This window comes from Pipistrellus kuhlii, unplaced genomic scaffold (assembly GCF_014108245.1).
Source record: "Pipistrellus kuhlii isolate mPipKuh1 unplaced genomic scaffold, mPipKuh1.p scaffold_m20_p_35, whole genome shotgun sequence".
Lineage (NCBI taxonomy): Eukaryota > Metazoa > Chordata > Mammalia > Chiroptera > Vespertilionidae > Pipistrellus > Pipistrellus kuhlii.
In genome coordinates this window covers 4,225,802-4,238,296 of record NW_023425535.1, presented here as the reverse complement: position 1 = coordinate 4,238,296, position 12,495 = coordinate 4,225,802, and the positions used below count along the sequence as shown (strand labels likewise).

Genomic DNA, 12,495 nt, shown 5'->3' with positions numbered 1-12,495 from the left:
GAGACTCTGACACCCAAAACTGTCACACTCCCCCCCTCCCCCCAGGACAGGACACAGCCTGCTGCCCTCACCCTTCGGGAGCCTGGAGGCAGGGCAAGGAGGAGTTAGCGAGGCGGGAGGGCAGTTCCCTAAGGCTGGCTGGTCTGGGAAGCCCCTCATGGGGAGGTACCTCAGCGGGTCCAGAGAGGTTTGGCAGCAGTGTGCAGGGGTGGGCTTGCAGGGCTGACCCTGCTGGGTGGGGCCGCAAGGAAGCAGGACCCCAAGGAGCTGGGGCTGTGCATAATGGTAGCCACCCAGCCTGCAGGGGTCTGGCTGGTAGGACCCTGTGAGCACTGGAGTTAAAACCCAGAGCCGGCAGGGTGGTGAGCGGAGGGCAGAGGGGCGGGGACGAGGGGGGAGTCTCAGGCAGAGCCTGTGGTAGTCCCTGAGTGCTTTCTGCCGGTTATCTCATTCTCATTCTCCATGGCCCCGGGCAGTCGGTCCAGCTCTCCCTAATAACTGTGTGCTTGAAGCAGAGCAGGCTGAGTGGAGGCGTGTGGTCCAGTGGTTAGAAGGCAGCTGGGAAGACTGAGTGAAAAGCCCACACAGCACTGAGCTCCGTTCTGGAGGCTCAGTACACACTGCCCTCTGCTCCCTGGGGCGCACAGCTGGGGCACCAAGAGCCAGAATTGCAAGCCGGATCAGTCTGGCCCAAGCCATGCCCTTCTCTCGCCATGCTCACTGCTCCGGGGAAAGCCTCTCCCCAGGCCCCAGCGCTCCCCGATCCTGAGTGAGCTGCCTCGGCACTTCCGGGGGGGGTGGCAGACCAGCACCGGCTCTTTCCCAGCAGCGTCTGCCGGAAAGCTCCAGAGCGGCAGCATGGAGACAGCCTCTGCCTGGGCGGCTGCTCGCTCCTCTGGGTCCCGGGAGACTGGCTGTGGGAGGCCCCCTCCTGACCTGTCTGGTCTGGGCGCTCCTCCCAGCTGTGCTTTCACGAACACATCTCTCAGCATCTCGAGCAGTGGCATTGCTTCCCCCCATTGTCCCGCTGGGAGAGAGGAGCCCAGAGACCGTGAGCAACACTCCCAAAGTCACACAGCTAGTGAGGGGCAGATAGGACTGGCACTGGGTCCCCTCGGCTCCTCCCTGCATGGCGACGGGACCCACCGCCCTGTCCCGGGAAGTCAAGGCCAGCCCCACCCCACTTCCCACGGCTGCCAAGGCGCCCTCCGCTGGGCACAGGGACTTCTGGAACCTGACAAGTATTACAGTATAACTGGACACTCAGAGCACCAGGCCAGCGTGTCCTCCCAGGGAAGGCAGTCCCCTCTGAGAGGGAGTGCTTCCTCCAGAGGAAGGCTGGTGCTGCGGCCCGGGCAGGCCACGGGCAGGGCCACGCAGGGCCACGGCAGGGCCACGCAGGGCCACGCAGGGCCACGCAGGGCCATAGGCAGGGCCACGGGCAGGGCCACGGCAGGGCCACGCAGGGCCACGCAGGGCCATAGGCAGGGCCACGCAGGGCCACGCAGGGCCATGCAGGGCCACGGGCAGGGCCATGCAGGGCCACGGCAGGGCCACGGGCAGGACGGAGCCTGCGAGCTGCACCTGCCTGGGCAGCCTCTGCTGGGCTTCACCAAGTGTCCAGATGCTCCAAGTCCGTCCACTGGACATGGCGGCCGAGGCTTCCTCTCAGTACCTGTTCAGTCTGCACAGCCGTCGTGTGGCAGGCGCTGCCCCCCCTTCCCCTTTCACAAGTGAAGAGGCTGAGACAGGAGACTTGCCCAGTCACAGTGCCAGGAAGAGGCAGGATCAAATTTGGACTCTGTCCAGCCTGGCTTTAAAAGGAAGTTCCGCCCCCAGCTCTCTCTCTGAGCAGTTTGCAGTGTGGTTTCCTGGCAGCGCCTCCTGGGAGGCATGGGGGCGGACCGGGGTACAAGGACGGGGGCATAGGGACCGGGGGCCTGAGCATGCCTGCGGCCCCTTCCTGCTCTCTCAGGCTGGGCTGGAGCAGCGTCTGCAGCCGCCCTGCGCGGAGGGCCTGGCAGGCTCACAGCTCCAAGCCTCTGAGTTAGGCTGCTCCAGGCCTCCAGCAGCAGGTCCGCAGGCAGAGCTGAGCAGGGGGCAGGAATCAAAGCCAAAGAAGGAGCTGCCTGCCCAGGCGGGGCAGGGGCAGGGACAGCCCCAGAGGCAGCGCTGCCCTTTGCAGGGGGCACGGCTGGTCAGGACAAGAGCTGACCCTGCAGCTGTCAGCACTGGCCAAAGACGGAGAAGGGGCGAGCTCTGTGCTGGCCTCTCCTGATATAGCTCCCCTGGCAGCTATTTTGAGACGGGGAGGACAGAGGACACTATCAGCTCTGACACACGGGCCCTGGCGAGGCTGCTCGGGGGCCCGGGCTCTGGCCTGGATCCCCGGGGTCTTGGCCAAAGGATGAGCAGAGCCAGGCCAGCGGGGGCCGGCTCCCCTGTCAGAGCCCACCGAGGTCAGATCTGAGACCCTGGCAGAGTTTGGACCCCCAGGCCTCCGGCGCCGGCAGGATCTGCTGGGTGGAGTTTGTGCTCAGAGGGATAGTGCGGGCGATGCCTCCCAAGGAGCAGGTGCTCCCGAGGCTCACTCAGGAGAGGCGGAGGGGCCTCCGTGGTACCGACGGGCTGCCTGCCTGAGGCTTTCCTGCCCTCAGCCTCGGACCCAGACTTCCGAGCCTCCTTGCTCCTTGCCCTGCCTTGTTGCCCGTCCAGGGTCTGTAGGAGCCGTCACTGGAGCCCGCACAGACTCCTACCCCTGTGTCCAGGAGGACCTGCCACCGCCGCTGCCCCTCCCCCGAGAGGTCCCTGGTGCTGTGGGTGACCCCACCCTACACACACCCTAGCCCCATGCCACTCCTGCCCAGGAGCCCCCGCTGAACAAGGGCACGTCCAGAGCTGATCTCTGCCAGGCTGTGTGTGGGGGTGCATGTACATGTGCCCTTAAAGATGGACCAGAGCCCTTCTTCCTGGCAAAGCTTTGGCACTTAGGGACCTGCCGAGGAACCGCCGCTGTGGGACTCAGCTCGTCGCCCTCTCAGCACTCTTTGCCCAGCCGCCCCCACCCGCCGGGCCTGGCCAGGCTCCTGCGCCGCCCCCTGACTCCCTCCTCTCTGCTCTCTCCTCCCCAGGTGGTAGCCAACTCTCCGGCCAAGTTAGTATCAAAGGAAAGCATGTGTGTGCTCTTGCGTGCACATCCCAGCATGCGTCGGTCTGGACCTGGTGTGCCTGTGCCAGCATGTGTCCGTGTGTGTGCATGTGTGAGAGGGGGTGCATTTGTCCCCAGTGCGCCTGCACGTGTGAAGCCGCGAGTGTGGAGGGAAGCGCAGGGCGGGTGCTAGGGCTCCGCCTGGCACCCTGTGTGCAGCTGCCCGGCCGGCGGGCGGCTCTGGGGCGGGGCCGGGCCCGGGGGAAGGCAGCGCCGCCTGACCTGGGATCTTCGCGAGCCCGAAGATCTCTGTCCTGCCGGCCTCGTCTTTGCGTGGGGAGCCCCCGCCTGCGGAGGGAGAGCCCAGCAGGCGGGACCCGGGGCCCGAGCCACCCTGTGAGGAAGAAGCTCGCCGAGGCATCCGGAGGAGCAGAGCGTGGCCGAGGGGCGCTGCCAGAGGAGCAAGGCCGCCTTCCGTGCCGCCCCGGCTGCTTTCGCCTGGCCGTCTGTCTGTCCGGACTCTGCTTGGGCTGCTGCTGCCTGGCCCAGGGCCCAGCGCCTGCCCCCCACCCATTGTCTGCTTCAGCTGGTGTGAGAGCCCCATGCCCGGCGCCTGTGGGCCCGGGGGGCGGGGGGACAGAGTCCGGGTGGGCCAGAGCAGCCCTGCAGAGGGCTGGGGCAGGCAGGAGTTTCCGCCAACCGACCGGGCCAGACTCTGGGAGGTCTCTCCACACCACAGCCTTCCGGAGGGCCCAGGTGACCCACCTGCTGCCCTCTCTCCCCCGCCCCCCGCCCCCTAGTGCGGACTACCAGGAGCGCTTCAACCCCAACGCCCTGAAGGACTCCGCCCTGTCCACCCACAAGCCCATCGAGGTGAAGGGGCTGGGCGGCAAGGCCACCATCATCCACGCGCAGTACAACACGCCCATCAGCATGTACTCCCAGGACGCCATCATGGACGCCATTGCCGGGCAGGCCCAGGCCCAGGGCAGTGACTTCAGTGGGTAAGCGCCCCTCCCAGCGGCTCGCTCAGCTCCTGGCCGGGCGGGCTGCCCGCGCAGCACGGACGTGGGCACGGAGACCAGCGCTCCCGGGGCCTTGGCTTCCGGCCGCCAGGCCCCGAACATGCATCCTCCTCAGAACCAACCTCGGGCCCGCTGCAGGAGGGGAGAAACGCAGAGATGGCTCCTCCACGCACTGTCAGCCTCTGCCTTGCCCGCCCGTGGGCTGGTTAGAAAGACTTCTGGAAAGTTGTTAGCCACTGGAGCGCCCAGTCCCCCCATCAAGCCTTCCTTTGGAGGGCAGCTGTGCGTTCTCCCGAAGATGAGGGCCACCCGAATGTGTGGTGGCCTCCAGGGGAGGAAGGGCCGCAGGCCGCAGCCTCTGGCTCCTGCTCCTCCTGGCTGCCCGGCAGCCTGGCCCCGGGCCGAGGGCCAGAGGGCATCAGGGTCCCCGAAATGGTCCTTCTCCACTTGAGGGCTGAATGGGGAAGAGTTGGCTGAAAATAATTTGTGGATGAATCTGCTAATAGTGCAAACATTAATGAGGACCTCTTCCTCTTTTAAAAAATAATATATTTTTATTGATTTCAGAGAGGGGGGGAGAGGGGAAGAGAGAGAGACATTAATGATGAGAAAGAATCATTGATCAGCTGCCTCCTGCACACCCCCTACTGGGGATCGAGCCTGTAACCCAGCATGTGCCCTGACTGGGAACTGAACTGTGACCTCCTGGTTCACAGTCAAGGCCCAACCACTGAGCCACAGGGGCCTCTTCCTCCTTTTGTCTTTCTCTCTGTCTCCCTTAGTTTCTCTTTCTCTTTTTCTGTGTGCGCTTCTGCCTCTTTCACTCTGTTCTCTGCCTCTCTCTCTCTCTCTCTCTCTCTCTCTCTCTCTCTCTCACACACACACACACACACAGTCTCTGACAGTTTTCTGCTTGGGAATGACATGAGTGTTGATTTTCAGAACTGACAGATTATCTCTTTGGCCAACATCTTATCCCTAACTCAGTACCCCCAGCAGCTCAAGGCAAAAAAAAAAATCTTAAAATGATGTACTTTTTTTCTAAATCTAAGAAAAACAAATGTTGTGAGAGGGATAAAGGGGTTAAAAAGTGCCAGAAAACTCCAATAGAGTTAGACCATGCTGTCAGTGCAGGCTGGGAGGGGAGGCGGGGGAGCAGTGCCTGGCCGCGGAGGTGGTGCCTCCTGGGGCCACCAGGGGGCGGGAGCTGCTCGCTGGAGCTGTGGGTCTCAAACTGGCCGGGCTCAGGCAGAACTCCTCACAGTGTTGATTCAATGCCGTGGCAATGCGATTTAAAAACACAGCCTTTGTCTCACAAAAGTGCCTGGCTAAGCCGCAGCGATGACAGGGGCTTCCTGTAACACTGGTTGGCCCCACATGTGGCAGGCGTGTCCGTGGTGTGCTCCTGAGGGTGCTCCCTGTCAGATAATGAAGAACTTGGTTTTCTGCGCTGGGTAAAGAACGCTATTGTTCGGTCTTTCTAACACGAGGCACCTCTGACCTCTCTAGTCTTCTGGAAGCTGTCCGCGCCTGCTACCCCCGGCCCCGCCTCCCCCTCCCAGCGCAGCCTGCGGGGCTGCGGTGTGCGGGCCGCCGCGGTGCGCAGGAGCTGGTTCCCGTGGGAATCTCCACCGGGCCCTCCTCACTGACGTTTTCTTTTTGTCTCTCTCTTCCTCCTTTATTCGTCCCACCCCATAACTATTTCTGACCCCACCCCTGTGCCCGCCCCGCCACCCCTGCCGGACACACTCCCTGCTGGGCTCCTCTGCTTGGCAGGGCGTCGCCGCTGGGGTAAGTAGCCCGGTGTCTGTGCCGTCGTCCGTGTGTCTGGTGTGGGCGGTGTGGGCCGGTGGGACGTGCCTGCGGACAGTGCCTGTGTTCTCCCCGCCCGCTCACAGCCACACCACAGGCTGCAGCCGCCAGGCTTGTCTTTGGGGTTTGCCCACACGCGTCCCCGCGGACGCATGGGAGGAAAGGCACATGCCGGCCTCTGCTCCCCTCGCCATGCTCTGCGGCTCACCCGCCTCTGTGGGCACGGGACCTTGGAGACCCGCCGATCACTGGCCATCACTCAGGCAGAGGGCGATAAGGGGGTGGTTAGGGGCCCCTCGCCAGACCCCAGAACCTGGACCTGAAGGAGCCAGTGCTGCCAAGGCCACCCGAGGGGCCAACGAGGAGTCAGGCCGCAGGGAGTGTGAGCGGGTAGATGCCCAGGTGGCCTTAGCTTGCGGAGATTCTGGAGTGTTTTGGTGGCAAGACGCTGTGCCGGGAGGGGCTCCAGAGGACAGCTCCGACCAGGGTCCCAGGACGCCCGCCGTCCTCTCTCTGCATCTCTTCTCCTGAGTCCGGTCTTCGCGAGGGGCAGGGTGCCTGGCGGGGTGCCTCCCCGCTGGGCTGCAGGCTCGTCTGGTCTCCGTGCGGGTGGTAGGAAGGGGCCGATGACAGAAGCCCCAGCAACACATTCCTAGCAGCCCGGAGCCCTGGGAGCTCTGGGAGGGCTGGGGGACCCCAGGGCACATTCTGGGGAGGTCGCAGCAAAGGCCTCTGGCTGCTTCCTGGCACAGATTTCGGCATGGGCAGGCTTACAGGCGAGGCCTGGCCCACGGCACAGTCCACACGTCCTGGCAGACAGGGCACCTGATTGCCCACCCCATCGCCGCCTCCCCAGGCAGCAGGCACAGCCTCTGCTGTGGACGCTTGGGAATCTGTCAGTGCTGGAAGTGGCACCCCCACCAGATCCCACCCCCTCGGCTCCTCCCTGCCTGGACCCGAGGGATTCGGTGGTCATCCCCATGGACCCAACCGCAGGCGGCCACATTCTTCAGGCAAGGAGGCAGCTCCACCGTCTCTGCCTCCGGTGTCACTGTCTTTACTGCTGCTGTACCCACCTGACCCGGACCCAGGGTGCCGATCCCAAGAGGCCCCTCCTGAGAGACTAGACCAGTGCTGGAGGCTCCTTGGTCAGAGAGTGGCACATGAGGGAACCGAGGGGCCCTCCCAGCCAGGGGGTGCAGGGAGAGGCAGCCTGGGAGGCAGGGAGGGGTTCTGACAGGGCCATTTCTAGGTGTAGAGTGTCTGGGTGAATGAGGCCCCTCGCACAGCAGCGGCCTCTGAGCCCTGCCACCGTGAGGTCTGATGGAAGAACTGGGCTGGGAGCTGGGAAGCCTGGCTCGGATCATGTTGGAGCCCCCGTGCTGGAGCCGGGAGTTAGTCCCTGTTCTCGCTGGACCCGATCTGAGCATGTGCTTGGGCTGGGCACTGGCCGGGGAGGCAGGCGTGGGTGCTGTGAGCTCCGCCTGAGTCATGGCAGCAGGCTGGGCAGCCTGCATCCAAGTCCTTCTGGCCGGGGAGTGGGCACCGGAAAGCTTTGATCTATCCTGCCCTGCAGTCTGGGCCAGGCTGGGAGGCACGGGACCCAAGCGGCTCTGGGGCCCTTGGGCTCTGATACAGGATTGATTTATACAAGTACATCTTGAGCACCTACTATGTGCCAGTTCTGGGAGCCTAAGGCAGAGGAAGGCCACCAGGTCCCCCTCCTGCAGCTCCACTCCCAGCTCCCCCGGCAGAGCCCCCGTCTGCAGGCGACACCCTCACAGGGCCTCGTTGCTGTGTTTCTCACCCACCCCCACCCTGTGGTGCCTGCCTGTGCGTAGCCAAGCCACAGCCTTCAACCCTCTCCTACGGCAGTCACGGCATTGGGGAGAGGGGTCCCCAAATGGCCTGTCCTCACTTAGCCCCAAACTCAGGGCCTGCTCAGGGCGCTGGAAGTTACCCCTGATGCCTCCTGCCTCTGGCTCCTTAACGGAGATGTGGCCAGAGGCGGGGTGTCCTCAGGTCTGTGCCTGCAGCTGCCTGGGGAGGGGTGTGGCCGGGGCCTGCGCCTCCTGACCCTCCTGAGAGGGAGCACCACTGACTGACCACCTGAGCACTGAGCACCCAGGTGACCCGCCCGGCTCTCAGAGGGCAGGGGGGGAGGGCACGGTGGGTTCAGACAAGTAGGGGCCACCATGGGGGTGCCAGGAGTCGATGTGGGGGAGGGAGGGGGAGGGCCAGGCCCCCCCGGCCCTCGCCCACTGTCACTCTGTGTTGCAGGGGCCTTCCCGTGAAAGACCTGGCTGTGGACAGCGCCTCCCCCGTGTACCAGGCCGTGATCAAGAACCAGAACAAGCCGGAGGACGAGGCTGACGAGTGGGCCCGCCGCTCCTCCAACCTGCAGTCTCGCTCCTTCCGCATCCTGGCCCAGATGACGGGCACCGAGTACAGTGAGTGGGCTGCGGGGCACAGAAAGGGGGCGTGCTGGGCCCCACTCCACAGGCCACAGAAGCCCTGAGCCCCTGACGCTGAGCTGGCCCTGAGATTACAGTGGCTGGCGGAGCCCATCTGGGCTCTGGGGCGGGCCAGGGACAGGAGCCGCTGCTCAGCGCCTGACCAGACAACGGGCAGCGGCTCGCATGGTGTTTCCCGGCAAAGTGACTGCCCCGAGTTGGCCACGTCTCTGACCACTCGCACCAGCACCCTCTGCCCAGCGCACAGCATTTCCCTTCCCAGTCTACAGGGTGGGAGAGGGCATGGCCAGTCATGGGTGGGGACTCAGTGTCCATCCCGCGCTGGTAGCTTTCTCTCGTATGCTCCCGGTTTTCCTCCTGACCAGCAACTTTCTGTCCACAGTGCAAGACCCTGATGAAGAAGCTTTGCGAAGGTCAAGGTAAGTGCCTGGACTCAGGCTCCGTGGCCTTGCCCCTCCTAATCCCGTCCCTCCCCGGGCAGCCCCAGGTCACATGACTTATGAAGGCACCTCTCCAGTTCATGAAGCTGAACATCTGGCCCCTGAGGCGCTTCAGCAGATGCAGGGCCTTTGTCCAGGTCGGTGAGGTGGTGCCTGGAGCTGAGTCTATCCCCTGGGCCCAGGCCTGAGGACTTGGGCTCCCCTGGTCTGGCCAGGGCCGGGGCAGGGCTGCTTTGGCCTTTGCTAGGCTGTTGGGAACGAGGGCATCTCTCCCTGTGAGGGCAGCGAGCCAGCCGCCTTGCCTGCACACCCTGTGAGTCTGAGGCCTGGCGCCGGGAGGCAGGCACCAGGACTGCCCTGGGCATGGGCATGGGCGCCTGAGCCCCACTCCTCATGCAGACAGTGAGGCATCAGTTCCATAAATTGCTCAAAACACAACACTGCTGCAAAGAAGGACAAGCCTGGGCATGAGGAGGGGCTTGTGAAGGACTAGGTGTCTCAGGGTCAAGACAGGGTTTCTGAAACACTGCAGGTCTGAGGCCACAGCCACTGACCTGCCGCCTGTGCCGTCAGGTGCTCATGGACCGTGCATGAGGGGGCATGCTGCCCAGGCACCCATGGAGCCCACGAGGGTCCTCCATGGGGTGGCATCGAGCCCAGTGTGACTGCGGACCTGCACTTTGGGGGCAGATGTCACCTGCATGCTCCTCCTGAGAGCTCCCCCCGGAAGTGCGCCCTGCGTGGCTTCTGAGGGAGGTGGGCTCAGAGCCGCCCGCTCGGGCCACGCCTTCTGTCCTCACTAACCCTCGTGGTGTGGCCACGGGATGGTGCGGGAGTGGAGCTCGGGCCACTGGAGTTCACGTGGACTTTCTTTCTGAACCCGCTGCTGCTGATCCAAAGTGCTCCCACTCTTTGGCTGGGGCTTCCCAGCCTAAAGGTCCCTCTGGGCGTGCTGACGGCAGTGCCTGCGACGTGCCCTCTGCGCCTGGTGAGGTGATGTTCCATTTAGCTCGAGATTGAGAAGGGGGGGATGTTGTTCTACTCACTTACTTGCATTCATCTGTTGATTCTTGTATGTGCCCTGTCTGGGGATTGAACCCACAACCTTGGCATATGGGATGATGCTCAAACCAACTGAGCTACCTGGCCGGGACCAGCATCCTGCCCCTCGTCCCACTGCCCCCGTGTGCTGTTTCCTGTCTGTCCCACCTCCCCGCTAAGCCTCCCGCATACTAGTAGAGTGGGCGCTTAGCCTTACCTGAGACTTGATAAGCGCTCACAGCACCCCTCCCCCCGTACACACACACACACACACACACACACACACACACACAGCTTGAAAGTCCCCCGGTTCCTTCCAAGAAGCCAACAGGGGCCGCCCCCTCCCCCGAGGCCGCCTGCCTCTGGACGCTGCTCCACTGTGCGGGCAGGAGGGCCCGGTGGCGGACTGCGGAACTCCCGTCTTTGTCTCTCCCTGGGGGTTCTAGGCCCTGAGAAGCTTGTGGGCGAGGAGACACAAAGGGCAGTACTTGGGGGCCCAGGCCTCCTCGCTGCCCGTCCTGGCTCTCAGAAGCACCTCCTGCAGCAGTCCCGCCTGGCTCTGTAGGCAGAGGGAGGCCGGTCCTTCTGGGCCGGTGCAGCCATGGGCCTGCTCGGCCTCAGCAGGTGGCAGGGCACCTCCCTGCGGCGAGCGGCGCACAAAGGGGCTCCGCGAGAGGCTGGGCCTCTGGTCCTGAGAAGGCGCAGCCTCCCGGGACGGTGGGAAGGCCAGGTCCTTGCGAGGCAGCCCTGATGGGGCTTCGCCCAGCAGGGCTGGAATTTGTGAGGAACTGGGATCCCTTGGCGGCACCGTCAGAGGAGCCCAGTGCGCAGAGACCCGCGGTCCGCACGTGCGGCCCACTGTCTCCAGTGCAGTCTCGTGCTCACCTGATGCTCCCGCTAAGGGCCTTCCTCTCCGAGCCCCCAGGCGAAGGAATGAGCTGATGGCAGGGATGAGCTCACAGGCGGTGAAGGGGAGGGTCGCCTTGCACACACCTCCACAAGCACCATTACCGCCCCCCCCAATTTCTTTTCCAAGCCCATCCGGGTTCCTTTTCCTCTCCTCACCTGGCCCTCCCAGCAGCCCAGGACCCCGAAGCGTCCTCTCCCCCTCCCGACATGGTCCTCCACCCCTCCCTCCCCTCACTCCACCACTGGTCCTCCTCCCCTCCCCTCCCCTCCCTCCCCACAGGGTCCCTCCTCCCCTCCCCTCCCCACAGGGTCCTCCTCCCCTCCCAACCCGTCCCACAGGTTCCTCCTCCCCTCCCTCCCCACCCCTCCCCACAGGGTCCTACTCCCCCTCCCCTCCCCTCCCCACAGGGTCCTCCTCCCCTCCCCACCCCTCCCCACAGGGTCCTCCTCCACTCCCCTCCCCTCCCACAGGGTCCTCCTCCCCTCCCCACCCCTCCCCACAGGGTCCTCCTCCCCTCCCCACCCCTCCCCACAGGGTCCTCCTCCCTTCCCCACCCCTCCCACACGGTCCTCCTCCCCTCCCCACCCCTCCCCTCTCCTCCCCTCCCCACAGTGTCCTCCTCCCCTCCCCTCCCTCCCCACAGGGTCCTCCTCCCCTCCCCTCCCTTCCCCACAGGGTCCTCCTCCCCTCCCTCCCCTCCCCACAGGGTCCGCCTCCCTCCCCTCCCCCCTCCCACAGGGTCCTCCTCCCCTCCCCACAGGGTCCTCCTCCCCTCCCCTCCCCTCCCCACAGGTCCTCCTCCCCTCCCCTCCCCTCCCCACAGGTCCTCCTCCCCCTCCCCTCCCCTCCCCACAGGGTCCTCCCTCCCCTCCCAACCCCTCGCAACAGGGTCCCTCCTCCCCCCCTCCCCTCCCCACAGGATCCATCCTCCCCCCCTCCCACAGGTCCTCCTCCCCTACCCCTCCCACAGGGTCCTCCTCCCCTCCCCACCCCTCCCACAGGGCCCTCCCCCCCTCCCCACCCTCCCCACAGGGTCCTCCTCCCCTCCCCTCCCCTCCCCACAGGGTCATCCTCCCCTCCCCACCCCTCCCACAGGGTCCTCCTCCCCTCCCCTCCCCTCCCCACAGGGTCCTCCTCCCCACCCCTCCCCACACGGTCCTCCTCCCCCCTCCCCCAGGGTCCTCCTCCCCACCCCTCCCCACAGGGTCCTCTCCCTCCCCACCCCTCCCCCAGGGTCCTCCTCCCTCCCACCCCTCCCCACAGGTCCCTCCTCCCCTCCCCTCCCCTCCCCACAGGTCCTCCTCCCTCCCCACCCCGTCCCCACAGGGTCCTCCTCCCCTCCCTCCCTCCCCAAAGGTCCTCCTCCCCCTCCCTCCCCTCCCACAGGTCCTCGCCCCTCCCCTCCTCCCCTCCCCCACAGGGTCCCTCCCCCCCCTCCCCACACGGTCCGCCTCCCCTCCCCACCCCTCCCCACAGGGGTCCTCCTCCCCCTCCCCACCCCTCCCCACAGGGTCCTCCTCCCCTCCCCACCCCTCCCCACAGGTCCTCCTCCCTCCCCTCCACTCCACACAGGGTCCTCCCTCCCCTCCCCACCCCTCCCCACAGGGTCCTCCTCCCCTCCCCCTCCCCTCCCCACAGGGTCCTC

At 65.3% G+C, this 12,495-nt stretch overlaps 1 protein-coding gene across 1 annotated transcript in view; it reads left to right on the top strand.

The window, feature by feature from the left end:
* LDB3 (LIM domain binding 3) overlaps positions 1 to 12,495 on the top strand; it is a 51,650-nt gene that overhangs the window by 11,594 nt on the left and 27,561 nt on the right. Inside the window, 4 exon segments of the mRNA XM_045570700.1 lie at positions 3,132 to 3,154; positions 3,949 to 4,152; positions 8,266 to 8,435; positions 8,842 to 8,878. Of these exon segments, the coding sequence (XP_045426656.1) occupies positions 3,132 to 3,154; positions 3,949 to 4,152; positions 8,266 to 8,435; positions 8,842 to 8,878 (434 nt within the window).